Source organism: Aspergillus viridinutans (assembly GCF_018404265.1).
Source record: "Aspergillus viridinutans IFM 47045 DNA, scaffold_3, whole genome shotgun sequence".
NCBI classification, from domain to species: domain Eukaryota; kingdom Fungi; phylum Ascomycota; class Eurotiomycetes; order Eurotiales; family Aspergillaceae; genus Aspergillus; species Aspergillus viridinutans.
This window is the reverse complement of record NW_025091219.1, coordinates 1447501-1475300: the sequence shown is the minus strand read 5'-3', so window position 1 is coordinate 1475300 and position 27800 is coordinate 1447501. Positions and strand designations below refer to the sequence as shown.

General features: G+C 50.1%; 9 protein-coding genes across 9 annotated transcripts; 6 read left to right on the top strand and 3 right to left on the bottom strand.

Annotated features, from left to right (window-relative positions):
• Positions 1 to 495: 495 nt before the first annotated feature.
• On the bottom strand, positions 496 to 3981 carry Aspvir_005478 (forkhead domain protein; the record flags this gene model as incomplete). The annotated part of the gene is made up of 1 exon (XM_043268693.1): positions 496 to 3981. The coding sequence occupies one exon, from the start codon at positions 3979 to 3981 to the stop codon at positions 496 to 498; it is 3486 nt and encodes a 1161-aa protein (XP_043124628.1).
• Positions 3982 to 5039: 1058 nt separating this feature from the next.
• Positions 5040 to 5856, top strand: Aspvir_005477 (uncharacterized protein; the record flags this gene model as incomplete). Its single annotated transcript, XM_043268692.1, has 2 exons — positions 5040 to 5508; positions 5570 to 5856. 2 exons carry the CDS (start codon positions 5040 to 5042, stop codon positions 5854 to 5856), a joined length of 756 nt encoding a protein of 251 aa, XP_043124627.1.
• Positions 5857 to 6529: 673 nt separating this feature from the next.
• Positions 6530 to 7771, bottom strand: Aspvir_005476 (cyclic nucleotide-binding domain-containing protein; the record flags this gene model as incomplete). The annotated part of the gene is made up of 1 exon (XM_043268691.1): positions 6530 to 7771. One exon carries the CDS (start codon positions 7769 to 7771, stop codon positions 6530 to 6532), a length of 1242 nt encoding a protein of 413 aa, XP_043124626.1.
• A 2935-nt stretch (positions 7772 to 10706) lies between these two features.
• On the top strand, positions 10707 to 12932 carry Aspvir_005475 (carbohydrate-binding module family 48 protein; the record flags this gene model as incomplete). The annotated part of the gene is made up of 3 exons (XM_043268690.1): positions 10707 to 10750; positions 10934 to 11069; positions 11388 to 12932. The coding sequence occupies 3 exons, from the start codon at positions 10707 to 10709 to the stop codon at positions 12930 to 12932; spliced, it is 1725 nt and encodes a 574-aa protein (XP_043124625.1).
• Positions 12933 to 14812: 1880 nt separating this feature from the next.
• Positions 14813 to 15258, top strand: Aspvir_005474 (uncharacterized protein; the record flags this gene model as incomplete). The annotated part of the gene is made up of 2 exons (XM_043268689.1): positions 14813 to 15018; positions 15150 to 15258. The coding sequence occupies 2 exons, from the start codon at positions 14813 to 14815 to the stop codon at positions 15256 to 15258; spliced, it is 315 nt and encodes a 104-aa protein (XP_043124624.1).
• A 1932-nt stretch (positions 15259 to 17190) lies between these two features.
• On the top strand, positions 17191 to 18156 carry Aspvir_005473 (VIT1/CCC1 transporter family protein; the record flags this gene model as incomplete). Its single annotated transcript, XM_043268688.1, has 2 exons — positions 17191 to 17561; positions 17622 to 18156. The coding sequence occupies 2 exons, from the start codon at positions 17191 to 17193 to the stop codon at positions 18154 to 18156; spliced, it is 906 nt and encodes a 301-aa protein (XP_043124623.1).
• A 3703-nt stretch (positions 18157 to 21859) lies between these two features.
• Positions 21860 to 23231, top strand: Aspvir_005472 (phosphatase PAP2 family protein; the record flags this gene model as incomplete). The annotated part of the gene is made up of 2 exons (XM_043268687.1): positions 21860 to 22281; positions 22343 to 23231. The coding sequence occupies 2 exons, from the start codon at positions 21860 to 21862 to the stop codon at positions 23229 to 23231; spliced, it is 1311 nt and encodes a 436-aa protein (XP_043124622.1).
• Positions 23232 to 24649: 1418 nt separating this feature from the next.
• Aspvir_005471 (phospholipid:diacylglycerol acyltransferase) lies at positions 24650 to 26669 on the bottom strand (the record flags this gene model as incomplete). Its single annotated transcript, XM_043268686.1, has 3 exons — positions 24650 to 24795; positions 24864 to 26271; positions 26346 to 26669. 3 exons carry the CDS (start codon positions 26667 to 26669, stop codon positions 24650 to 24652), a joined length of 1878 nt encoding a protein of 625 aa, XP_043124621.1.
• A 419-nt stretch (positions 26670 to 27088) lies between these two features.
• On the top strand, positions 27089 to 27792 carry Aspvir_005470 (peptide alpha-N-acetyltransferase MAK3; the record flags this gene model as incomplete). The annotated part of the gene is made up of 2 exons (XM_043268685.1): positions 27089 to 27484; positions 27562 to 27792. 2 exons carry the CDS (start codon positions 27089 to 27091, stop codon positions 27790 to 27792), a joined length of 627 nt encoding a protein of 208 aa, XP_043124620.1.
• Between the last annotated feature and the right edge of the window lie 8 nt (positions 27793 to 27800).

Here is a 27800-nt window from a genome sequence, read left to right as displayed (position 1 = left end):
AGATTCGTCTATTTACCGGATCACTCAAAAACAAACTCCTAGCTTTTCCAGCCCTGGAACGATGAAGTCTACCCATAGCGTTCCAGCTTGTAGGCATTGCAGTATCACAACCATAGAAAATCGAATAAGAAGAAAAGAAGAGCATTTGACGCTCATAACAGAGTGGATATCATCGACTGAAGGAAACTTCAGATAAGAGAATAAATGGGGGGAAAAGAAATGAGAAAAAACCAATCCAGGTGAAGGGCAAAAGATATCACAGAGTAACAATACTCTCTAACTCCAGCAGGACTACTCAATAGACGAGTAGACCCCGGCGCTGATCTTCGTTCCAATCACATACCTTCCATCAACACCTTTCCGAGTACGAAGAGTATCAAATGTTGTTCTCCAGAACAGTCATAAACATAAAATCTCGTTTCGTGAAATCGTTCAATCAAGGCGGCAGTCATAGCCGACAGAAATGATGCCAGGCTCGCTGCCGCAAACACACATTTACTGGTCTCTCAAGCCTCCAATCAAGGTGCGAAGCGCGTCCAGAATGACAGCCTCGTCCTTGGGCTCCCCGCCAGGGAATGAGCTCTCCGTCGCGTGGCCCAGAGCACGAGCCCGTGCGCTCTTGAGCACTTCCTTGATGTGATTCTTGTCCTCATAGTCTTCCAGGAGAACAGCCTCAAAGTCATCAATGGCTTTGCTTGCACGCTCCTCGAATGACACAGATTCGGGATCCCCCATCGGCGTGGGACCCGCGTTCATGGGCGCCACATTGTAGTTGGGTTGCTGTTGCTGCTGTGGAGGCTGCATCGGTGGTCCCGGGTTCGGTGGGAGATACTGCTGTGGCTGTTGAGGGTTGCTAGGAGGCGGAGGTGGCATATGCTGCTGTTGTTGCGGCGGTGGCGGTCCAGTAGCATTGTGTGGAGGGTACGGTGAGTGATGTTGCGATTGCGAGTGCATCCCTGGTGGTTGTTGCGGTTGCTGAGGTTGCTGAAACTGAGACAGCTGCGGTGGGGGATCGGATGCATAGGGTGAAGTATACGTAGAAGGCGTAGTCTGAGCAAAGGCGGGCGGAAGATTGTTCCGTAATGGACTGGGTATTGGGAAAGGGGCCGAGGCTGGCACCGCCTGCCGCGGAGGGTGAGGAGGGGGATACGGGTCTTGATGACGATGGGCAGGGGTGGTAGATGCTGTAGCAGAAGAGGCAGGAGCTGGTGTGGGAGGAGCATAGGTATTCGGAGGCATGGTCGGGAACTGGAAATGCTGATTCGCCAGATTCGCTTGTCCATTCTGTGGATTTCCATAGGATGGGTTCAAAGGTGGCATGTATTGAGGGGCGGAAGCCGGTACGGATGGAGGCTGTGATGGCGGTGGAGGAGACGGACGTCTCTTCTTTTCCTTTTCGACGGATGCCCCCGGTCGAAGCTGCCACGACCATCCTTTGCCATCTCGTTCGGCGTGCATGAACAAGTGGCTGTTGCCGTTCAAGTTGTGCCGTACACTGGAGGTCCAACCCTCGGTCTCGCACTTGAAACGGAAATAGGGGTATTTCAACTTCAGAGCGCGATAGATCTGCTTCAAGGTCATCGGCGTACCTGCTTCCGTGAGGGCGTCGAAGATCAGCACAGCGTAATTGTACGGTGGCTTTGCCAGATCCTCTGGCGTGTAGGCGGATTCGGGAGGGTAGTTGGGAGACGGTGACCGTGAAGGTTTGCGCTTCTTGACCGGAGGAGCCTTGATGAACTCTTCCGGGCGTTGTTCCATAGGAAATGCGCCACCCTCAGTAGAAGGCAGGGGATAGTCCATGAGCGTTCCGTCAGGCTTCTTCCGCTTGGTGTACTTGCGCTTTTCCGGCTTCGGCCCGGGAGACTCGCCCTCGCCAGGAAGGCTCGGTGTAGCGTCTGCAGTGCCCACCGTTGACGTGGTTGTGGTTGTCGTCTTACCGGCTTTGGGTCGATTCAGCGGAGGAGGAGTGACGCCTCCGTTCGCTTCCCGCTTGGCAGCCAGTTTCTGCTCCCTTGCCAACTCTGCACGTTCGCGCTTGGACATGATGCCGTCTTTGGGAGGTCGCCCAGGACCCCGACGGCGAACAGGGGGCTGAGCGCCGTCTCCGGTGCCTTCTATCGAAGGTACCGGTCGTGAAGGGTCGGGTTCTTTGGTCTTTAAGATGAGCTTGGTCGGCTTGGATGAGTCCTTGTTTTCAACTTCTTCGCTGGTACCCTTTTCCGCAGCTCCTTCTGTCTCGGCGCTGACAGATGCCTTGGCATTCCCGTTCTCTTCTATCGATGGCTCCTCAACTCTGTCGGCTCCAGTCTCGCCAATCGGTACATCTGGCAGCAAAAATCGTATGCGCACTCCGCCGATTTGTATATAATCACCACTATGCAAAGGACGGACTTGACCCGGCGATAGCCAGTCAGCACCGATAAAAGCACCATTTCTGCCCATCACTTCCATTTCAAATAGGTTCTTATCAAAGTTGTAGGCAATCTTGACATGTTTACGTGAAATGCCTCGGTGTCCAGCGGCACTACCGTCAAGAGTAGCAGGAGGGTGAATGGGGATGGTCGGGCAAGCATCCGGCGAGGGTAGGAGAGCGAGTGCATCTACAGGCTTTGCATCTCCGTTGGTTTCGTGCAGCGACTGCATCGCGAGCGCATTGTAGTCAGTAGTGGATTGGAGTTGAGCCGGTGTCGCATGTAGCGGAGCGCCCGCTTCGGAGGAGTGTGACGACCTTCGACTGAGACGTTTAGGAAGATGAGCCGGAATGTCAGGGTCGAGTCCCATGATACCACCTCGGTCGCTCACAACACTTCCTATCATGCCACTGCCCTCATGTTTTACACGAACCGGCGTGTGCGATGCATTGCCACCGCTCGAACTTTTCGCCCTTGATGTCCTGATCGCCTGCCTGGCCTGAAACTCCCGTTGATGCGCCGCCCGAGCTGCTCGTACGTCTCGGCCCAGGATGAACGAATAAGTATTGCAGTAAAAATGCCCGTCGTCGAATTCTAATTTGGCAAAAGCCTGGATGCGCGGTTCCGATCCGCCGAGTGAGCCTGTACCATCCTGCAAATGACTTGCCGAATACCCCAATGCTGAGAGGTCAGCAGACTGGGACAGATAGGCCGAGGTAAGCATCTCATTGTCGAAAGGGTTCTTTCCGGCAGATGCGAGATCGAAAGGTGTGAAAAGGTCAGAGTCGTTCAGGCCCGCCTTGGAGAACATCATAGGATCCGTCAAACCTTCTGCAGGATCCGGCGTCTTGATCACTGCATCAACTCCATGATTCCCAGATTCCTCGGATTTCGGAAACGACATATCAGCGGGTTTATCTTCGCGATTTTTCTCTCCATCTCGGGGCAAGCGTGGTAAGTCAGTTGATGCGGAAAATTGGTCTTGGCCGGCGGCCGACTCTGCAGGCGCAGAGATCTCTGTAGAGACGCTTGTCGATCCTTGGCCACCCGCAATTTGATCCGAGGGATTATTTTGAGAGCTTTCGGTCGGATTGGGAGGGTTACTTGTCGAGGATGAGGATTCTGCAGGTTGTGTTTCGGTGCCGGCGGGAGGCGCAGAAGATTGGTTGCCGAGGAGTTGAGCCAGAAGGGCGCTGGCGGCGGACTGGCGGCGGAGATCGTTCTGATAATCTGGCTGAGTGCCGGCGAAATCGTTTCCTGCATCACTGGGCTCGGACTTGATACCATTCATACCGGAGACAGAGGGAAAACCGTTGGGAGGAGAGACAGGATTGTTAATGGTAGAATCATGCAGAGCGCGGTTTGCGGAGTCGCTGCGCGGGGAGAAAGGGCCGTTGTCTCGCTGTTGCTGGTGGTTCTGATGTTCCTGCTGCTGCTGCTGCTCTTGGCCTTCTTGGTGGTGATGATGATGGTGAGGGCGGCCATAGTCGAACAGGGACGACATATCTGGACCTGCATCAGGAGGTCGGTGGCCCACCGCTGGCGCTGTCATGGTCTGCGACGACGACATGACAGGCTGCTGGGTACTTTGGATGCTCGATGCTGTCTGGAAGGAGACGGGCAGGGAGAGGAGAAACAGGGCGGTGAGAAGAAGAAGCCATTCAGAACGGAAGTTGGGCTGGGGAAGAATGGACAGAGACCGATGCTGATTGGAAGGACACGAAGTTTTCTGCTGTTTTTTTCTGCCGGTTTCTCGCGGTGCTGGCCACCGTCGTTCACCGTAATCCCCAGTAACACATGCTCAGGTATCACCACTAACAAAGGAGCAATCACTCAATTACTTTCGAGTTTGTGCCTACAAAATATTTTATGTTGATCTCAGATCAGTCTTGAAGATTGGCAGAGAAGAAGTTGGATAAGGATGAAAACTTCATTGACTGTAACGCTCATACTCTGGACTCTGTAGAGTATGAAATTTCTTTCTCGAGTTCCGCCTGAGGAATCCACTTCTTAACGATGGTCCACTGCTAATTCGTTGAGATCATTGAGAAGACTCAATCCTATCCTATTTCCCATCTCTGATTCCATGGTCCTAGAAGTGAACTACGTGCTCTGAGGTTTAGCTTTTCCGACTATATCTGCATGGCCTAGTTGTGCTCTATCCTTGGTACCTACAGTAGAATGATGAAATGAGTACTCCATACTCGGATAGATCCATCGCTATGTGGTGGAATTGATATGCGACGGAAATTTTGATAATGGTTGTTACAGAGGAATAGGAAAGTTATCGATCGAGAAAAAGCTCTTCAATGTAGAGGACTAGAGGACTAGAGGACTAGAGGACTATAAACTCCTGATAGAGGTTGTCGTTCATCCTAGGAAGCTTCTACTTCTGCTCCTGCTCCTTCACCTATTTCCACATCGCCACGGCATAAAAGATCACAATTTCTGCACCTGTATATACTCAAGGAAACTTACTACAAAACCCAAGCTCTACAAATCTCAAAATCGGAATATTACACACGTTCTTCCATCTGAGGAGTCTAATCTAATCATCACAATACACCCCAAAACAGCATTAAGACTATCACAAACCTAAGTATAAAAAACCGGACGAAAAGGGGAAAAATGCCTCCCAAATCCAAAAAGGAACACCCCAAGCCCAAATCCCAACCCCCAGATCAGCCCAAACCCAACTGGCCTCCCCTGCGCCCCCTCATCCCTCCATCAGACCTTTACCTAGAATCCCTCCTCCACGACCAAATCTACCTGATCCGCAACTTCCTCCCCTCCTCTCTCTGCAAAACCTACGCCTCCTTCCTAGCCTCGCTCCCACTTACCACCACACCTGGCAAACCCAAAAAGGGCGAGGCTGTCCGCGTCAATGACCGGTTCCAGGTGCAGGATGCCGACTTCGCGGAGAGGCTGTGGAGCGGGACCGCGCTGAGGGAGCTGGTGAGCGGTGCAGTTGACGAGGACCAGGATGGTGACGGGCGCGTGCGCCCAAACAGGGAGATCTGGGGCGGGGAGCCGCTTGGTCTGAATGCGAATATCAGGATATATCGGTATTCGAGGGGCCAGTTCTTCGCGCAGCACTGTACGTTTCTCTTCCCCTCCTTCGTCTTTTTGGGGGTTAGATGGGCTGATGAATTTGATAGACGATGACTCGAATGTGGTTACGTTCGAGTCCCCTCAACATAAGCCGCAGCAGGCTCGCACGACCTGGACCCTCCTGGTCTACTTGACGAGCTGTACGGGCGGGGAGACAGTCTTCTACCCTGAGCCGACCCGCGCCAATCGCAATCCGGAGCCTATTGCTGTGGCGCCGGAGGTGGGCATGGCGCTGCTGCATCGGCATGGGGAGAGGTGTCTTTTGCATGAGGGGAGGGAGGTCACCGAGGGCGAGAAGTGGGTTTTGAGAAGTGATTTGGTGGTTGCGCGGTGATGGATGTGAGTTGACTTTTGTCTACATCTCACCTGTTGTTGACGGGATTCTAAGTGCCAGAGGCTGTTGTGCTTATTGAGTTGCTTATTGGCGTGAGACTGGACCTCTCTGGACCCGGTCTGATCATTCAACAAGCGGTATATGCATGTCAAACATTCGTTCAGAAACCAAGCCGATTAGGACTGGCTCGTCAACAGAATTCAGTGTATATTTGCACAAGGAAACTATAGAGTCACAATGTTCATCAGACAACCCCAAAGAGACAGTCTCGAATAGCAGCCATTGGATGTAATGGTAACAGGGACATTTTCAATGTTTTACCCCCGCAAGGGAGATCAGAATGATGGATACTGGAAATAGATGAGGCCAAACCCGGTTTCGGCTCACACGAGCATCGGGGTCGCACAAATGAAACGTTATAAAACTTAGTCCTCACTGTGATCCCAACACTTGAAAGGTAATCTACTATGTCGGTAACAAGACAGTGAAACCCAAATGATCCATCGGAGAGCTTCTCATGTTCATCGCTTCATATTCCCAAGACCAAGCCTGCCTTTACCTTGTCCGTTGAGCCCAAGAAGAACGATAAACGAGGTACAAGAATAAGAACTAAAAATGATGATGACCAAGCATGTCTGCACGTCAACGACTCTGTCCAATCTATCGGATCGCATCACGAAGGCGAAGGCTTCGCCGAGTATTCGGCCCTTCTCATGATATCCTCCACAGGCCCCAGTAACCGTTTGAATCCATCGCGACCAAGTCGTGCAACCTTGACGTCGGTCTTGGCGACTACGCTAGCGGCACGAGGTTTGTCATCCAGCAAGGCGAGCTCTCCGAAAAAGTCGCCTCTCTTATACGACTTGACGGGGCCCTCCACGTCCTTCTTGAAAGCTTCCGCCTCCCCAGACTCAAGCAGATAGAAAGCATCGCCTGGAGCGCCCTCCTCGATGATCGTAGAGCCAGCCGGGTATTTAATCGCATCGAGCGCATCGGCAATCTTAGCGCGCTCATAGGGTTTGAGAGAAGAAAGCAATGGCACCTCTTCCAGGAAAGCCTCATACATGCGGCGTCGCTGGAAGGCAGAGTCCATGAGAATCCGGCGGAAAGTGATGCGGTCCAAAGCCCAAAGCGTGCTCTTAGGGTCTACCGAGACAACAGTCGCGGCCCGGGGTGCGTTGTACATCAAGGCTAGTTCACCAAAGGAGCCCCCAGGACCGATGGTGCTGACCCTGTTGCCCATACCATCGGGGCCTGGTTGGACTGAGCCCGCGGGGTTGATATAGACATCGAAATGGCCATCCTCCACGATGTAGAAGTAATCACCGGCATCCCCCTGGGAGATCACCTTGATATCTTTTGCAGGAATGGGTTTTTCGACCAAAGCGTCAAGTACAGTCTTGAATTGGTCATCGTCCAGGTGAGAAAACAAGAAGTTGTTGCTCACAGCCGTTTTCAATCGCGAAACCTGTTCTTCAGTCTTCGGATGGCATGGGGGCGTCCAGCTATCTGAGCCAGCAGAGGTAGGATTCAGAGACTCGGCAGATACAGAGGTACGACGGCCCAACGCATAGTTGTTAGGGAACCCTTGGTTGGCGGCTGCCGTTGGGCGAGCTCCTCCAGGAGGTTCCGGGTGTTCGCCTTGAACTTCGCTTTCCTGGCCAAATCCTCCATCAAAGGGCCTGTTGAACTGTATTCCTTCACTACCTTCATTGGAGCCACTGCCTCCAGAGAACGTGTTTCCAGCTGTGGGTGCTCTAGCGGCGGAGTGTGCACTGTGGAAAGTGGGATCGGTTGGTGACGTCACCTCATATTCTTCCTCCTCGGATATCTTCTGAATCGGAGAATATTTGTCGTCTTTTGTGCTGACCTTAAGGAACGGGTTTGTACCCGGGAAAGAAGAGCTATCAGCCATCCTGTGGGCTGCAGGGCCGGAGATGGTACAGCTCCGGCCAACTTTGAAGCGGGGGAGTTAGAGAACTCGGTTGTTGCGGGCAGAGCTGGTGGAAGGACAGAGACGAAAGTGGTCTGTAGGAAGTTAGAAAGCAAGGAAGGTAGATCTCGAGCTCCAATTGGGAGGATAGAGGATGAAAGGTCTTTTATGGAGGACAAATGTCGGAGTTGGAGCAGCAGAAGATGGTGGTGAGGAGGGGCGGGGAGTTGAGAGACACACAGCAACCGTCTCCGCCAAAGACTGGGTGGGTATCTCAAGGTGAAGCCTAATTGGAGAGTTTAAGAACGCAGCGATCCGAAGATGGTCATATGCTTCCTTCTAGAGCTCCTTCTCTTTGAGTAATGACAGTAGCAGAACGCGTGATTGCTTTTTTCTTGTTTCAGTGATCTCAGAGCGAAGAAAGAAGTTGCGTACGCAATTTGAACAGGAAGTATTGAACAAGGAACGACAAACAATAAGTACGACACCAAAGAAAGGGTTAAAGGATAGTTGAAGCTTGAGAGAAATGGAATGGAGCTACTGACCTAAACTCTGTCTCTTATATTGATGGGTCGCGTGAAGAGTTTCCTGAGAGACGGACGTATGATGACTCTAGCTGAGCCGAGACAAGGATACAGAGAGACGACACCCGGTAGCCGAGGTGAGACCGTCCAAGCAGATAGGGGCAGGGGTAGTAGGAGGAGAAAGAGGCAGAGAAAATAGAGGAGAACTCTGGACAAAGTAAAGAGGAAGATGGGAAAGGATCAATACCTGAAAAACTGATCCAGAGGGGTCGCAGAAAGGAGAGAGGGGGAGAATCAGTGGAAAAGGCGGGGAGCAGCAGGATGTGACGGAAAGCTTGCTATGGCTTGTCCTTCTACATCTATCCAGAAGGCGATCAATTTCAATAAGAGCAAATCATATTATAAAGTGCTCTCCTTCAAGTGTCAAGTGTTCTTCAGCTACCTAGCTACCTGCCATAAGGTCTACTCATGATCATCGCGAGGATAGACATGATGGTAAGTCGTCGGCTCCTGCATCACACCAGGTTATCCGTAGATCGACGTCACGGATTGCCCCCTGCTAGACCATACACTACGCCAATAGTCAATGGTGCGTCTTGCAATAGTCTGATCTTGAAGAGACGATAGGAGGTTAAGGAGAGAATAATCAACGCCTCTTAAAAGAAAGGGATCCATCTAACTTGGTTCTTTTCCTTCTAGTTATCCAAAAAGAAGCTAACCATGAAAATCATGGGACGAAAAGTTTCTATTGGGAATGTGACTCTCTTCCAGGGGTCTTCTAGAACGTTTGAATGGGGCCTAAAAATTGATTAAGAGTTTAGAAACGTTCCCGAGGACTCCGCCGAGTATCTAGATTGCTCACGTTTAGGGGGGATGGAAAAGGGGGGGAGAACAGAGATAGGGAGAGCTTCTATTCAGAAGGGTTAACGTATTTCTCTGTAGTTATGCCTATAAGCTCTTAGTGATAACTATCACCCCCATTCTTTGGAAACTTGGAGGCGTATGACGAAGGATTGTGTGGCGAAAAGCTATCAACACAAGCTTGGTGAGGTCATGAGTATCAAACGGTAATGAATGCTGACGTCTGCGACGGAGTGTCGGTTCCGGATCTTCATGGACTTCTGGTACCCAAAGTACCGCTGAAGGTCCCAGCGAAAAGAATTTCAGTTCATTACAGTTTTTGGTTCTTGCTGAGCTTCCACCCATTGATGCAAGTCTCGTTACCTAGCTTTTGCTCGAGGTGATGGTTGATTGTCACCGAAGATCAAGGCTGGACTCGAAGACTAAGAAAAGGAGTGATTGGTCCGTGGCATGCTTCTTTTCTAAGTCGGGATAGATTTTCCTGCTTTTTAAGTATTATTACTGGAGCGCTGTGTTCTTTGAAGGAATCAATCTTTTGCAAGGTTTACGCCTACTCAAAAAGAGCAGCATGAACCTGCGGTGAGTTTAATGCAACAAACAGGCAATGTATGGCTCGTGTGCCTTAGTGCGGTGTATCCAAGTAGGTGATGAGCGATGGCCGTTGTGACAAGGTTCCTGCAGCTCAGTTTTGAACACCTAATGTACCTCAAGAATGTATAGACAACTCCGACAGGAGATTGATTTATTGGTGCATGTACTTGATAATGATGCGCCTGTTCAAAATTGAGGTCTTATTACTAAAGCGTATTGGGACTGGAATGTCAATTTTCGTTAAACTTGTCCTGCCAGTCCACCGAGACTACTGCCTGCTGCGGAGTGAAAAAGGCAGTACACACCACGTACTGTCTTTGCCTCGACTCCAGCCCATCACTGATGAGTTGTACAATGTTCATTATGATAGGGGGCACATAAAAGGCATTCCTTCCGAGACCATACATACCTCGTGGATCTCCCGGATAAGAAAGCATGTCTCGTCTAGCTATAGCTTTTAATCACTGACCTTGATTCTTCGTTTGCCATAAAGCGGTCTACACGGACTCTTCATACCTCAAGCTAAGAACCGGGTAGTTCATAAGAGAAGCGAAAAGTTCGACTGCCAATTGTCATTGATGCTATCGAGGCCTATCAGAATCCTTGATTGAGGCCGACCGAATCGCCCAAAAGGTCTGTGTCACCGCCACCCCGCTTCAAGTTAAAGCTCTAGATCCCCCAGCGAAAAAAAAGGGTGGTCACTGTGCTCGATTTTTCCAGCCTCTCAAATATCCAATATCTCATAGCTTGGCTGAGAGCCAAAGTACAAGACGAAGAAAATATAAAGAGGATCTCTGTCAGACATTGTGTCGGCACGTTCAATAAAACGCGCAACGCGGAAATTGAGGATCCCTTGCTTCTACAGCTGCGGCAAGTCTCTGCGCAACCCACCGGAGTACTCGTTCGTCCGACTCCCATACATCGCCGCCAGGCTACAGTGTATGTCTACATCGAGCTGGAAGATGGGAAGCTACACGTTCCAATGGTGAGTCAATAGCAAATTCCCTTTCTTAAATCCCGTAGAATTTGAGCTTCGTTTTTAGCTATCGTCTACTGCGCCCCAGGCGATCAGGCCCTACGTTGATGGCTAAAGTCGGGAACTCGGTACACGGACGACCGTTTGTGGAATTGATGACTGACTAGTTTCTCGCATATGGCTTGATTATAGGCCACACCCGGCGAATGAGGTATTTGTCACAGGCAGCTTTGATGATTGGGGTAAAACGGTGAAATTGGATCGCAATGGCGATGTCTTTACAAAGGAGGTTCAACTTCCATCTGCAGACGAGAAAGTGCATTACAAGGTAAGTAGCCATCTGAGATCATTTTCTTTCGCCATTCGCCGCTGTACTCTTTTTCAATCATATTCAACGTCTGTCCATTTGATGCAGACAGCTCTGGACAACCGTATCATTGCATAGATCTTTTCTGTCTGCCTACGCATCCCCTCATGACGCTGGAAGGCTTTCCGCTTACTTCCACTGACGTCATATCACCGCCTCGCTCGCACCTTGGTTTCTTTGGCTCGCCCATCTTCCAGTTTTTGACTTATAAGACAACCTTCAACATTAGATTGTCTCTTGTTGTGGACTCAACTAACAAATATTTTCTGATTATAAAAGTTCGTTGTCGACGGCATTTGGACGACGGATAGCACTGCTACTGAAGAGGACGACGGAAGCGGGAATATCAATAACGTTCTCTATCCCCGTCAACTTAAACAAGCACCAAAATCTCCACAAACCAACGGTACCACAATGGCGACTGTTACTCCAGAAGTGACCGAAGCGGCAATAGCGGCCGGTATTCACAAGGATACCGGGAAGAAGGTTAATGAGGCAACCATCTCATCCGCCGCCCCTGAGTCGACAACTGCAGACCTTGCCAAGGCTGTTCCCCTCGAACAGCGATCCAACGTGCCCGGTACTTTCCCAGAGACTCCTGGACAAGAAGCAGAAACATTTTCCGTCAATCCTATCCCGGCTTCTGGTACCAGCGGCAACCCAATCAGTCTGAAACCTGGTGAGAAGGTACCCGACCCCAGCACTTTCACCAGCAACACCGTCCAGTCCACTGCTCGGACAGATCCTGCCGGCTACACACAGGATCCCAGTGCTGCTACTGTTCTCGCGGGCGAGTCGACGAGCCAGCCGACGGAAGCCAGTGACCTCGCAATGCCTCCTGTTTCCAGCAGCATGATCCCTGAATCAAGCCTCCCCATGGGTGAGCCCAGTCAGGGATTCAGCGCTCCTGGTGTTACCATACAGTCCGCAGCACCCACCTCCACAACTGCCGCTCTTGCTGCTGCTGTCCCACTCGAGTCCCAGAGGCCCCACGCGAACGCTGAGGATGTAGCTGATGAGGTCCCGAAAGTCGTCAGGGAATCGATCGCCGAGTCCCACAGATACCCCGAGGCCGCTGCAAACAAGGAGGCTGTCGAAGAGAAGAAGGAAATGGAGGAAGAACTTCAAAGACGAGTCACCAAGGATGAGTCTACTGGTACACCCGCTCCGAGCACCACTGCTGGTATTGGTTCAACTCAAACGAATGGCGGAGCACCTGCAGATGAAGTGCCTGAACCAGTGAAGCACTCCATTGCCGAAGCTCACAAGGACCCCGAGGCCGCTGCTAATCCAGTGGCCGTCGAGGAGAAGAAGGAGATGGAGGACGAGCTGCAGAAGACAGTCCCCAAGGAAGAACATGGCGGCGCGCCCGCTCCCACCGCCACTGCCACCACCACTGAGACCGCTCCTCGAACCACAGGCGTTGAGTCTGAGTCGCAGCCAATGTCTCCCGGTGCTGACACCCCTCAGGGTCCTACCGTTACCACCGGTGTTGCTTCAGCGAAGGCCCCAGAAGTTTCTGGTCCTGGAGCTGCTCCTGGGGCTGGTGCCAGAACCGGTCAAAATGAGGGCTCCACAACCCTCATGCCTAGCTCAATTCCCGATAAACCTGCCGCTCCTTCTGAGCCCCAGACCGCTGCGACCTCGGGCCCATCACAACCTAGTGCTGCTCCCGCCACCACCGCTCCTCAGGCACAGACAGCAGGCACCACTAACAGTCCGTCGAAGCCAGCGGGCCAACGCAACGGCCTGAGAAATGGGGTCAAGGAGGAGAAGAAGAAAAAGAAGAGTTTCTGGTCCCGGCTCAAGGAAAAGCTCAAGTAGACGCACACAGGCCATGTTGTTGGGCAAGGATGATCGATGATACCAAATGGGCGGGTTGATTTCTCTGGATACCTCTATTTCTTACGCTTTGTTCATGACGACTTCGTATACCTCTTGCTTGTCCTTGTCTCGTTCCGAATGGTAATGGTCGATAATATAATGAGCTGCAGATGATTTCTCCGTTGCGTTGCAAAGTTCCAATAATAATTATTCCATTGGCGTGACATAGATGATAACGCGAAGTATTGTAAATGAAGCTAGACTGTGCCCCTAGTAAGGAGCAGAGCGACGTCAGCTGAATTAAGGCAAAGCTGGTTCTTATCCAGAGCCCAATAGCATGATACATATGTCTTTCACTCCTTTGTACTCATTATACAATGCTACACCATTACCACCATTCTCCATGAGAGGTTAAGATATCTGGCCTGCTCAGTATATTTCAGAAACAGATAGAAAATATACACCTATTATATACGCCAACATCATCATGAATGAGTCAAGCTATATTGGTATCGCGTTAGAAACCATCCCATTCAACTTGACCGGATACCCCAACATGCTATGATCAGTCAACCAACAATCCCTTGAGCGCAGCTTGCAGTCGAGCAGAGCACTTACTCCTTCCCGGTCTTTGTAAAGCAACAGCCGCAAAAGAGAGACGCCGGGTAACAAACAACCTGCGCATGTCAGTCCACGATTTGAATCCTTTTATATCGGAGTACAGCAATTCCATACTGCAGCCACAATAGTCGTGCAGAATCCTGTCAAAACGCTCGTGAGAGTCACCCCTTTACCCCTGGAAAGGGTCCCATACCTAATGTTGGTCCGACGAATTTGCACCGGCAGGGATTCTGGTCCGTGCCGCATTGGAAGCAGATAGGGAAGATGGGGATGAAGGGCGGACAGGACATGTCGATCGCTGAGTACAGAATAGATTGGACCCGATGTGCTTAGTGGATGAATACGGCTTGGAAGTCGTTCGATACAACTAGTCAAGCAAAACTACTGACATTTGATACTTTGTATGGATGCTTCCTTACATACCTTATGAGAGAAGTCGTATTGCGCGGATGATTCATGATGACGACAGAGACAAGAGTGCAGAATGATAGCTTTGGGAATGCAGTCTGAGAAAAATTTATACTATGTTTAGGAGTTGAATCAGGAGTTATTGTGATGTTTCTAGTATTCTAGACTTGGAATTATCGCCTCAGGGCATTTTCGACCTGATAGATTAGGTACTGTGTATAGGTAGTTTTCAACTCCCGCCACATATCAAGGGCCAGGGCGCGTAGCTGTTGAGTTGCACTTGCAGCCACACTAGCCACTTCACGATCTAACCCTGATAATATTATACCAATCAAAGAGAGATATCCCCTGCCGAAGAATATTTTTTAAAACAGCCACTAGGTAACATGATTGATTGCGCCCAGGCACAAAGCCTCATATTGCCAGAAAGAGGCATTTAATTGCGCAGAGATATCTAGGCACCAGAATTCCTAAGGGCCACCCCGCCCACCAAGCCTTGGCGATCACATTGACGGTTCGCCCATACACATCTCACAAACTGCCCTCTTTCTCACCCTTTCACATAAAATTTGGTATTTCCTCAAGGCTTCATTTTGTCCCATTTAGTCTTTTAAGGACCACTCTCGATAAAACCCCCCACTCATAGCCACAGGTACGTCTCTACGTCTCATGTTCAAGTCATCCAGCCACCGCACCTGATCGACGTCATTCTCTCCACTCAGCTCAGCCCTACGACTTACCTGAAGAGAAAAATACTAATAAAGACACAGGCTTCTCCAGATATTTAGCATCTCAATTTTGAATAAGTTACAGTTCCTCTAATTGCTTTGGTTGGGCAAATAAACACCAAAATGCAATCACTTATTCCTCTCATCATCCTCCTCATCGCCGTCATAATTTTCTCCATTATCGGGTACATTGCGTACAGCATCGTCCAGGAAGTCAGCAAGAATACTCGCTCGAAAATGGAGAAGAAAAATGTCATGTTCACAAGGGATGGGATGAAAGTTGGAGTGAAGGAGCTGAGTGAGGAGGACTATGTGGATCGGAGCCAGAGGTGAGCATTTCCTCCCCCCCCCCCCCCCCCCCCCCCCCCCCCCCCCCCCCCCCTCTTAGGTATTCTACGCCGTCTTGGCAGAAGGTGGTCAAAATTACGAGACAGTCGTTACTGACTGTGGTATGTGATAGTATTCTGGTCAACATCTGGAATCATACCTCGTTTCCGGCGTATAAGAGTCGGCTTTGGAATATGACGGGCTCGACGGCGGGGACAGAGACAGAGAAGAGGAAACCGTGAGTTTGGACTATACATTGTTGTGCGCGGCCTGCTCTAGGACTAATTAATATTTGCAACAGGTACTCGAAATCGTGAAATCAAGAGGTTTGGATGTATGCCGTTGATACCATTTTCAAGTTGGAAGAAGATCCTTCTGGGTGTTGTTTGGCTGATTAATAGGGCGGTATGCTTGCTTTCCTACTTTATGTGGCATGAATTCTCTCTCTGTAAATCATACTTCGCCAGTGAGCTTACTACTGCTTTTCGCGATGTACACATCTTCAAACTGTGTTTCGTCCAACACGAGAACGATTTACGGCCTCGATCCGTCCGGACCGAACGTACGACGGCGACTTCACGTTTTGCTCTGTATGACTGCGCAACACAATTGATGTTGCAGCTCCGTGGTAAATCTCTAAACGTCGTGTCTTGAACTCGTATGCAAACTCTGTAGCTGCAATGCCTATAATAGCTTTAGGATGCGCCGTGTTCGTCTACAACCTCATAAACCCTTCCTTTCGGCATTTTAAAGGGCTAGAGTCTTGAGCTCATAGGTTGGAAAAAAAACTCATAGTTTACTCGGAGCTAATGTATCGACAGCCTTAAGGCACATTACACTGTGCGAGGAATCCTACTGCATATATATGTGCTTGTTATCTGCCGTCAGCTGCCAGGCTATTGGTCACTGCACAAGGCTCATTCGCAAGTGTACCTAGCACTGTGCCTGCAAGATTGAGTCTCATCACCACACTGGCAGAATGAGTTCTTCCGAGATCCAACATCATATTCTTCGAGTATCTTATCACAGCAGATCAAGTGGACGGCTTGTGAAACGTATTCGCCAGATTTGAGAAGGAGAGATCATCTCAAAAGACTGTCGAATACTTTGCAATTAAGCAGATGAGTCGACTTAAAAAAAGGTTCGTCTTCATAGAGCATAGACATACTATACTCGAGGTCGCGTGAGAAGATGCCATTTCAGCACGGAACCTCTTCTGCGGTGATCAAAAGCCAACCTAACAGTCGTCAGCTGCTAGAGAGATCGGTGACGGGCGCATATGAAGCATCAAACAGGTAAACCAGCCAATACCCGTTAATGCAAATTAAGACTTCGACGAGATAATAAAGGAAATGTATAGCTCTGGTGGTTGAGAGCCGAGATGGGATCAAGAGGAGTTATGTAAATCCAAATGATCTAACCGCATTAGAAGAAGTGGGTTATTATCAGGACCGCAAATCCAATAAGACAGCATTTGTAGATAAGAATGATTTCTGACTGGCCCTGCTAAGCGAGGCTAATTCCAATACAGTAAAGTGATTTATCACAAGCAATCTCAAGCTTTCAGGAACCCCCGCGAAAGAGTGGGCCTGGCTGACCATTGAGGCGTGGCCTCCTGCATCTTTGGACGAATCACACGCCCACGTGCCAAGGAAAGCCTGCAGCTGACTGCCAGAGCTGGCAGCACGTTGTTGGTCATGTTCTCTCGATAGGCTCGTGCTTGTTCTGCGAGGCCGGTGGAAGCGGTGATAAGGAAGTCTTCTCGGGATTTTCCACGCCAGACCCGTCGTATTCAGATCGCATCATTCCCCTCTTTTTGTGTCAGGTATTTTCTTAGTTCACTTGCTTTGACCTACTGGGTAATGAGGTTGACATTATCTCCACTAAGAGTGGTCAAGGGCCTTGAATTGGCCTTCTCAGAGGTCCAGAGATTGTACTTGTGATCCTTTGATTCGTTCAGGATTTTTCACGCCCGGAACTTGCTTATTCACATTAGGTCTAGAGAGTTGGGGCGGACACCTTCTGTTAAGTACCTTGCGATGAGCTCTTGGATATTCGATCTGGTCAAAATTCAAGTCGTCACCTCATTTTGTCTGGAGACTTGTCTCGACTGCAACATTGATCCTAAATCATTCGTCTTCTAGCAGGCCTCCACAGGAGAGAATCGACGGAATATGTCTCTCAGTTCCATTAAAGGATTGCTCTCCAACTACTCGCCAGTCACGGAGTCGCCGGACATGGAAAAGGAATATCGTTACCCGCTTCGAAATGGGTCCGAAGATCTGGAATCTGCCAGCGGGAGTGAAGCAAACAAGCCAACTCGAAGGGATGGCACAGAGAAGAAAGAGTCTAAAATCATTGATGGGCGGACAGTTTCGGATGCCATTATCGGTCTATCAGATGGCTTAACGGTTCCTTTTGCTCTCACTGCGGGATTGTCCGCTCTCGGAGATACGAAAGTGGTTGTCTTTGGCGGTCTGGCAGAGCTCATTGCTGGAGCTATCTCTATGGGACTGGGCGGATACTTAGGCGCAAAGAGTGAGGAGTGAGTGCTGAATTGTCTATGCAGATTCGTATAGACGCCTGGCTGATATTTCGCTCCCAGGGAATCCTACAGAGCTACCCTCAAAGAGACTCGAAACCAAGTTGTCGCAGACCCATCCGCTACAACAGAGACCATCTCCGAAATCTTCGCGCCCTACGACCTCCCATCTGAACTCGTCTCACAACTCACCGATCACCTGTCTGCCTCTCCCATGCTCCCTTCCTTTCTCATGAACTTCCACCACACGCTTCCTGAACCATCCGGCTCCCGTGCACTCATCTGCGCTTTGACCATCGCGTTAGGCTACTTCATTGGGGGGTTCGTGCCGCTGCTTCCTTACTTCTTCGTCGGGCCGCAAGACGCATTCATCGCGTTGCGCTGGTCCATTGCCACTATGGCTATAGCACTGTTTCTCTTCGGGTACGGCAAGACATGCTTCGTGAGCGGTTGGAAAGGCAGACAGAATATCCGACGAGGGTTCATTGGCGGCATGCAAATGGTCCTTGTGGGGGGTGTCGCAGCCGGGTCAGCAATGGGACTAGTCAAGGGGTTTCAATTGCTCGCTTCCTCCGGCGAGGGTCATGGCGAGCAATGAGGCTCCCCATTCTTCTGTTTTATTTTGCTTCAGGCGTCGGGTTGGGGAGTAAAATAAGTTCGGTTCCGGGTGTAAATATTCATTTACGGCGTCTGGTTATGGCGGGGTCATGGTCCAGAATGTACAGTGCACGAAATCAAGCAAGACGGTACTTCACCTAGCATATCCAGCAGACGCCTTGTTGCGCAGATCAGATCCAATGTCGCCGGGAAGCTCCTTGGCCATGAGCATATACTCCTTTACAGCCGACTGCGAGTCCAGCTTAAGCCATCCTACCCCTGGTGGGCGACATAGTCCTGAATGTTCCATACTAACGGTTACATCCAGCATGCCAGGCTGTGACATTCCAGAAACCCGAGAAGGCTTCCAAGTCTGTTCTCTACATTCCGCGCATGTGCTAGATGACGTCATGCCACATCGAACTATTATCATCAAGGGGCTGATGAGTCTCGAAGAGGTGGTGATTGTGGCAGTGCGGATAGGTATGGAAGCTAAAGCGTGAAATTCCACGAGAATTCTCCGTAGATATTCTAAGGCCTTACGCAAGGCGTGTAGTATATACAGAATTTGCTGATCAAGGTCAGATATCACGAGGTGTTTATGGATAAAACCAGTGAAGATAATCCAAACCCCTTAGAGAAGTAATAATATACTGGGTTAAGATGAACAATTTGAGACGTCTGAGAATAATACACCCCTTCCGAGTGAGGGTCAAGTATCTGGTAATTAACATCATAGATCCCGTCTAAAATCCCCAGAATGCAAGGTTGCTTACTCCGTGTTTTGCCGTTCGCCGGATATTCGAACGGACGATGCATGTGGCTATTGAAATGTGATCATGATTGGGAGAATCGATACAATCAGATGATGGTACACCTAAGCCGTCAACCAAGTGATGTTGCGATGGCCATCTCATTTCGAGCTCAACAATTGGTTCGCAGGTCATTTGTTCGACATGATGCATGATGATGTAGTCAGGAAGTGGAAGAAAAGGTGCGCCAAGGTATCAGTACCTACATCGTTCACTGCACATTGAGTAATATTATTTCGGTCTGCCTCAAAAACTAAAACACACTGATTCAGCTCTTTTTGGTTAACTTTGATTAGGGAGTACGAATACTCATCTAAGATGATTTTGTGGCTGTACCCAACTCCCTGGGTAATTCCTTGATTCGGCCCAGATCCACTGGATCGTGGCTCATCATGCTGGCCCAAGCTCCTTTCATCTCGGCGAATCCACTTCGCTCCAGGCAACCGCCAGATAATCAATCACTATTGAATGCTGAACGAGTACAATGAATAGCTGCGAATAATGTAAATATAGATTTGCAAGGCTCAGCTTTCAGGATTAATCTCGTGTATTTGTCAGTAGTACCAGGCATGCAATGCAGCAACTGAGTCCTGGGGCTAAATTGGATGACGCGGTTTTCTGAAACTATAGAGTGAGACTTAATCTTATTAATGTCAATCAAGATAATCCTTTAATATGGGTTATTATTGAGAGCAGGTACCAAACGCCATAGAGTATTCACTTATCTACCATTTCAAGTCAAAAGAGATCAAACAACAAGAAAGAAATAGTACATAGGACCATGCATAAGTGTGGAGTTTCAGACACGGAATAAAATGAAAGAGCCTTTATGCACATTATTACATCAAACATCCAGCTTCAGATGTAGAACTTTCAATCACACATGCGGCTTGCCGGCTTTTCCAACTTGAGCGGCTGTAAATGTCTGTATTAGGTATTGTAAGTAAGTAAAATATGTAATCTGTCAGGTACGAAACCACACTGTATTGTCGTGCGACTCCGTCTTTCCTTTTCGGGAGAGGAACTCGTGTGCCCAATCCTCAGGTACCCTCGAATATGGAGAACTACCTTACTAGAACTCCTGTTGTCTAGAATTAGTGATCAATAGACTTGTGGATCGTCGCCTAGTTCGAACAATCAAAACTTATCCTGTTCTTCATGATGCGGATGGTCTCCTGCCGATATGAATAGTGATTGTACAATTAGTAAGACTACGGAAGTACACCGTACTATGAGAAGACGAGGCTGGTCAAGCTGACTCTGGATTAGAAGCCATGAGGCAGTACTCTGCCAAATGTGGCTAAGTACGAAGTTGATGTTGGTATCTGTTCTTGCATGACATGATCAACGTGATCAAGAGTACGGAGTACCTCAGACTGCTATGCTGCGGCTATCGTTGGATGGATTGCTTGAAACTGCTTTCTACGGCAGAAACGTCCCATCGTAAAAACTCTTCGTTTTGTTTCCTGGTTTCGAAGATGAAATCTTTTCAGCCCTATTCCGAGGATTTTGTCTGGTTCCTCTCGTTGTTTCCCCAATCTGGGCACTGGCCGAAATATCTTACATTATTACGGAGTACATAAGATCCAGGGATGGTGGGTTCTTGGCGGCAAGGCGTTCGGCGATTCCTTTGGTCCGCTGCGGATGACTGTGTGACGGTTGTGGATTAAGCGAAATTGAGCCTGAAGATCCACAGCTTCCCATTGGTATGTAGCTTTCTCATAATGGATCCCAAAATGCCAATCAGCCTCAAAGTCGCAGACAATGATTGGATAATCCTTACAAGCTCAGAATTGAGCGTATCGCAGAAAAACTTTGGTAGGTACCTTACCATACTGTCTTACCTAATTTTCTTTTTTCCTTTTTTCCTTTTTTTTTTTTTTTTTTTTCTTCCTGGGACGGTCTTTTATTTGTCGGGTTGTTGAGATTTGTCACATCCTTTTGCTGGTCGGCGACAGAAATTCCGTTTCCTCCGAGGCTTCCGCTGCATCCGACCATAAGGCATATGATACTATGGGTGTATTTGTGTTTTACTCTCAGTGGGTAGGAGTGGTTTGGTTGATATAATATATTCGCATTGAGCTCCTAATGCATACAATAGATAGCAGGCAAGCAAGATACCAAGGCCAGCTCATTCTCTCAGCAGTATGTACTGAAATTTCCTGAATCAGTTAGGTTGTACCTGGATAGCTTTCACAGCGCCTGAGGGAGCTGGAGGATGATACCTAGTGACGACATGTTACCAAAAACACACTGTGTATTACGCATACCAGTATGTTAGCGCCGTACTCGTACCCGTCGTTGTCCGTGGCCCCATTGCCCTTCAATTACTTTCATACTGTTCTTGGGCTTAGATGAAAGGCTGGATGGGGCGCTTCTCTGTCACAGCAAAATCCTCACCATCTCCCCATTTCCTCACGTTTTTACTTCCTACCTCTTTCATCTCCTCCTCCATAACAACTCTTCTCGCCCTTCCTCCGGCTCCGTGGCCAAATTGTCTTGTGCAGCGCCCCCTAGCGATTTAACCTCGTTCTCGTTGCCCTTGCCTGTCCGCCTTGCGTCAGAGAGACCCTTGCAACGTGACCTTCCCCAGAGTATCCTCGTTTGGCCGCTGGAGACCGGAGCTTGCACCCTCATAAACCCCCTATCCGAAATCAGTTCTCCGTTCTATAGAGATTATCGGATTGGATCTCTCGGCTGTCGAAACCTTTCGTCTCTCGGTGATCCTCGCCCTTGGAGTCTCGTCACGTTGACGCCTTGGAACCCCTGGCCGCCAGCTCCACATAGGAGATCACACTCCATTCTTCCCCCGCTATAATTGCAGCATCCTCCATCTCCCTTTCGAGCTCCTCCTGGATCATCGAGTCTGAAGGGATCAGACTCACCGCAGCGATGAATACCACCCTTCCATCCTGGAAGGATCGGACGCAAAACCAGTTCGGCAAGCTCCAGATTCAAGTTCCATGGCGCTCCATACAACTTCTCGTGCCGCACCGTATGCGACGAAAGATTCGGTCGAAGCTGCGCAGTCGGATCTCGCCTACCTCTTCGATATCCTCGTTGCAGACATCGTTCTCGCCTGCAGATACACTCAGATCGTTGCAAAGTCATCGATGGACACTCTATGACTTCCAGTATCTTTTGCTGCTGATTGTCGGCATATTCTCCCTGAGCGTTATGGAATCACCTGGACCACTGGCAAAGACCGCTGCATTTACGCTACTCCTCATCTCTCTCCTTCTCCCGATTACGCGCCAATTCTTCTTGCCATTCCTTCCGATTGCCGGATGGCTTATATTTTTCTACGCTTGCCAGTAAGTTCACATTCTCTCGAGCAATTACAATATGTGATGAGTACTCATGTCTGCCTGAAAGGTTCATCCCTAGCGACTGGCGCCCTGCAATCTGGGTTCGCGTGCTGCCAGCTCTGGAAAACATTCTTTACGGTGCCAACATCAGCAACATCCTTTCCGCTCACCAAAACGTGGTGCTTGACGTTTTGGCGTGGCTTCCCTACGGAATCTGCCATTATGGCGCGCCCTTTGTGTGCTCAGCGATCATGTTCATCTTCGGTCCTCCCGGCACCGTCCCCCTTTTCGCTCGAACTTTTGGATACATCAGCATGGCTGCAGTCACCATTCAGCTGTTTTTCCCCTGCTCTCCTCCGTGGTACGAAAATCTGTATGGCTTGGCTCCGGCTGATTACTCCATGCCGGGTAATCCTGCGGGCCTTGCTCGTATCGATGAGCTTTTTGGGATAGACTTGTACACCTCGGGCTTCAGACAATCTCCCGTCGTTTTCGGCGCATTCCCTTCTCTACATGCCGCCGATTCGACTCTTGCAGCTCTGTTCATGAGCCAAGTCTTCCCACGGTTGAAGCCCTTGTTCGTCATCTATACCCTCTGGATGTGGTGGGCTACAATGTATCTCTCGCACCACTACGCTGTCGATCTGGTTGGTGGTGGCCTCTTGGCAACTGTTGCATTCTACTTTGCCAAAACGCGGTTCATGCCTCGCGTCCAGAATGATAAGATGTTCCGCTGGGACTACGATTATGTTGAGTACGGCGATTCCGCACTCGACTATGGGTACGGTTCAGCCGGCTTCGAAGGAGAGTTCAACCTCGATAGCGATGAGTGGACCGTTGGTTCTTCGTCATCCATCTCGTCCGGCTCCCTCAGCCCAGTTGACGACCACTACTCTTGGGAGGGCGAGACTCTTACCTCTCCTGCTACCGACATCGAGTCTGGAAGGCATTTCTGATCCGGCTCAACCAGCCTTGACACGTACTCCACTGTGTACGTGTTATTGCATTGACTAATGAGACGGCGTTTTCAAACAAATTTTAACGACATGCTTGGTTTATTGCATTGAGCTGATTTCGACACATATATATGTTTAATACGGTTTTGGGTCACTCCGGGATTAATGACGGTTGCTTCATCCCGACATGGGGTGGATTGGCCTGGTTGTGCCCAAATTTCTTCTACCTGGCTTTCGATTGTACATGCATTTTTCACGAGACCAGTCGGCCCGCCATGATTGTGAGCCTCAATTTGAGCTCGAATCTTCCTGGGGGCTTCAACGATAATTCTTAATGCTCGTTCCGAGGGTGCCACATCGGACATTCGCTTGTACAAGTTTTGCAGAACGAACATTTTCACCGATTCCAACTCAAGTCATTCGCTACTACTTTCAACTGGTCGAGACACCTTGCTTCTTTTCTTCAGCTCGGCCAGGTGCATAAATACTTTACATTCGTGTCGATCGCTCACATTTTACGGCGCCTGGAATTTGGGGGTTTTGATTTCATTGGGAAGGATACACAACACGGGCTGGGCGCCTTTTGCACGCACTACACTCGCTTAGAAGGGTTCTGATGCTTTTAATGATTCTTGCATTGGCATATAGAAAGGGGTCCTCCAGGTTCATTACTGTGGTCCTTTCTCAACCCCACATTCGCTTGCTTTTGACAGTGGGCACCCCGCGGAGCTGTGTCTCCGCCGATTATTTGGCATCACCCGGAATCGGGGAGTTCAGGAGGACTGAGCTTGCTCACGGTGACTGTCGGGGTAGAAGGTGTTCATACAGAACATCTCCTCCATCCTCCTGTACCATCTCGATTCTCAGGCTGCTTGGATGCAACACACCTCGCTGCACGTTTTCGACTTCCTAATACAACCTAATCATTCTCGGTTTTCTTCGCTCTAGCTCGCCGCCGCCATTTATCATGGCGTGTCGGCTCGAGTCTGAAGTGCGCTTTTCTCCTTCTCTGGCTTCCGCAACCTTCCTAGCCCTAGCCGTTTCCTGTGCACAGCGAGGTGTGTTGGATGATTGATCCATAGCATTATCATTATTTGTAATCCGGTAGCGTTATGATTTATGAAGAAACAGTGATGTACATTATTATGCGGTGGTCATTTTTTTCTCGTGTACACAATTTTAACCTAATTTGCCGAGAGGTATCGTGAGCAAGCCAGTCATAGGACCCATTAGTTTATTTGTTAGAGTCACAGTCCTATATACGACCTGAGCCCTGGTCTCCTGCGAAAGTGATGTGATATCTTCATTGGTATATGTACAGCGAGACCAGTAAAGTACAAGTACGGAGTTTGTCGTAAGCCACCAATAGCACAGAGCCAGTATTATAATGATATTAACGGTTTAAAGATGACGAGTCATTATTCTTCTTCGTATATCTTGACGCGGTCGGCGTATTCCTTGATTCTGGAGACAAAGGTCTCCTCGATAAGGTCTCCTTGTCCTCCTGCCACGCGGAGAATAAGCTCATTCAGCGAGGCGCGCCCTAGGATATCGACGTGATCACCTAATCCGTCGTCAGCCAGTAACCCACGGAATCCTTGGTTGAATGAGGCGGAAGAGGAAGATACCTACCTGTATTCGGACCACCGCGGGCTGAGAATCGGTCTGGCTCATGCGGCATCTCGAAGACCTTGATCTTCACGCCCGCGGGGTTATAACGTTTGATGTGCCATCCCTTGGCACACATGTATCCTGTACTGAGCAGGTTAACCGTGCCATCGCCCTCACCCATGAGGACGCCGCGATCTACCCCGTCTGGAGTGGTCACGGTGGTGTCTATGCTGACGTTGAGGTTGACGAGGGGATCGCGTTCTTCTTGGTAGAAGTAGCTGCGCTCGGTCGGCTTGCCTACACCGTAGAAGCAGTAGATCTTCATGTCCGGCGCAAGGGGCAGCCGTGTCTCGAGTGGGTTGAGCCATGTGCGCGGATCGTTCTCGTTCGCCTCGACTTCCTTGGTTGTATGCGCGACGCCGTGCGAATAGCTGTTCCGCACCTGGTTGCGGTACCAATCCTCACTTTGGTCGAGCAGGTAGCTCAGGCTTTCCGCCGTGGTGAGGTTCTTGCGGGTCCAACTCGAGTTGGTTTCGCGGAAGTTGAGCAGGTTGCCGAAGGTCATGACTTGGCCAGGTTGATCGTCCGGTGCCCAGGTAGAATTGCCCCAGACTGCTTCGCCGCCCTTGGGGAGCATGCTGGATATACCCGGCATGGCGCGGAAGATCTCCGCACGCTCTTCCTTGGACAGGAACTTTTCCAGGCCGTACACAGCAAAGGCGTTAAGCTGAGCGGTGTCGCGCATCTCGCCCGACAATACTGCGGTCAGCCCCTTGACAGCGCCTAGCATGCACCCGCTAATGTTGATCCAGTTGGCGACGTGCTTGTTGACCCAGTCGCGGCCTCCCTTGCCGTGATCTGGATGTTCGACCCATTTGAAGAAGTAGAGAACCACCTGCGACCCCATACTGTGCGACGCMAGAGTTACCTTCTCCCCTTTGACCAGCACGGCCGTCTCGATGTACGACTTAAGACGACTGAAGTACTGGTCGCGGAGTTCCAGGTTTAAATAGGATAACCGCCAATCATATGCGGCCGTAAACGCATTCGTTGGGTCGTATCCAATCGACGCCAGATTCTCAAGGATCTTATTCCAGATCCAGTAGCCCGTGATAAAGAAATCGGTCGCATCGAACCCCTGGGCTGCCCGTAGCTTAATCCCTGGAGGATCCAACCCAGTCTCTCTGTCCAGCATGATGTGATTCTTCCATTCTGCCTTATCCAAGACCAGCGCACGCATCATGCTCCAACTGCCCCAGAGTCTGCGACGAAAGTACTGCCGGGAGGCCGGGCCCGTACCCCAACTCTCCAAGCCGGTTGAGATGACACCGGGGATCATAACGATCGGATGTTTGGCTTCGATTCCTTGCGCCTGAAGCTGGAGACCGATGGAGAAGGGATCATAGCTGACTGCGTCGCGCTCATGTTGCTGTACAGATGCCAAGGGAAGCTGATAAGCATGGAGGGATAACAATTGACAATGGTATCAGGGTTCCAACATACCGTGAACTCTCGCGCATCCCTTACAATGCCTTGAGGAATCACATCAATCAACGCGTCCAGGTTCAGATCCATCAATGCTTCGAGACTAATCACATCCTGCTGGTTGGCGAAGAACAAGGCAACAAAGATGCCGAAAATGCCTCCGAGCGCGAAGATGAGTCCATTGCGCCGTTTGCTCTTCGGTCGGGAGAAGAACGATCCGGATTGCGGGTTTTCTTGAATGACAACTGTCTTAGTATCTGGCGATGACTTTCCTTTGTCGTCGCGAGACTTGTCCGTAGTCTGCTGGACGTCGTCGTCCTTTGCCAGACGACGGCGGAGCATGTGGGCGACCGCCAGGAACTGCTCTTAGTCAAACAAAATGCTGCGATTGATGTAGGACCTAACTCAGACTGAAGGGTATCTTGAAGACAATTGCTCCTAGGTCCCAGAGAATTGAATGACACGAGGAATGTAGATAAAAAGTATTGAAAGTTAAAAGGCTAGAAAAAAAGGTACCCAAGGGGAGCGACGGGCATCGGAATCACATGGGAAGCAGGAACGGGGACGTCATGCGAGAAAAGCGAATTCCTCCAAAGAAGTCGTCTCAGACCACCAACGTCCATCATTCGACACATCGCAATCACAAGCTACTCACATCCGTCCTTTTACCGGTTCCTCCAACAGTCTCCTGAAAACAAGCTCCACCCTCAAGTTCTTCTCCCACAACAACTCCCCCACCTCCTCCCCTCGATGACTCCGTAATGAGCCAGGATGTCTCTTCACCCGCAGAGCCCACAGCTGCTGCTGCTGCTCCTTCAGACCTCCGCTATGTGCGCTACGATGGCTCCCGCGAAAATGAATACGTCTCCGCAATGAGGCAGCTTATTTCCAAAGATCTCTCGGAACCGTACAGCATCTACGTTTACCGCTACTTCCTCTATCAATGGGGGGATCTGTGCTTCATGGCCATGGACGATACAAAGGAGAACGACTACATGGTAGGCGTGGTGGTTTCGAAACTCGAACCGCACCGCGGCGGTCCGCTGAGGGGGTATATTGCCATGCTGGCTGTGCGGGAGGAGTACCGTGGGCGAGGGATAGCGACCAAGTTGGTGCGGATGGCAATTGATGCGATGATAGAGCGAGACGCCGATGAGGTAGGTTTACCTGCGACGGGGCTTGCAGCAGGAGGAAGTTGGAAGAAGATTGACTGACGGCGTTCTCTCTTGCACAGATTGTACTAGAGACGGAGATTACAAACACTGCTGCCATCAAGCTGTATGAGCGCCTGGGCTTTTTGCGGAGTAAACGTCTGCATCGGTATTACTTGAATGGCAATTCCGCCTACCGGCTGGTGTTATACCTGAAAGAAGGGGTAGGGTCCACCCGAACGAGCATGGATCCGTACGGAGCTCCAATTCCTCCTCCTGCCCCGGCTCTGCTGCATGAGAACGGCCGTGGGTGAGTTTTGCC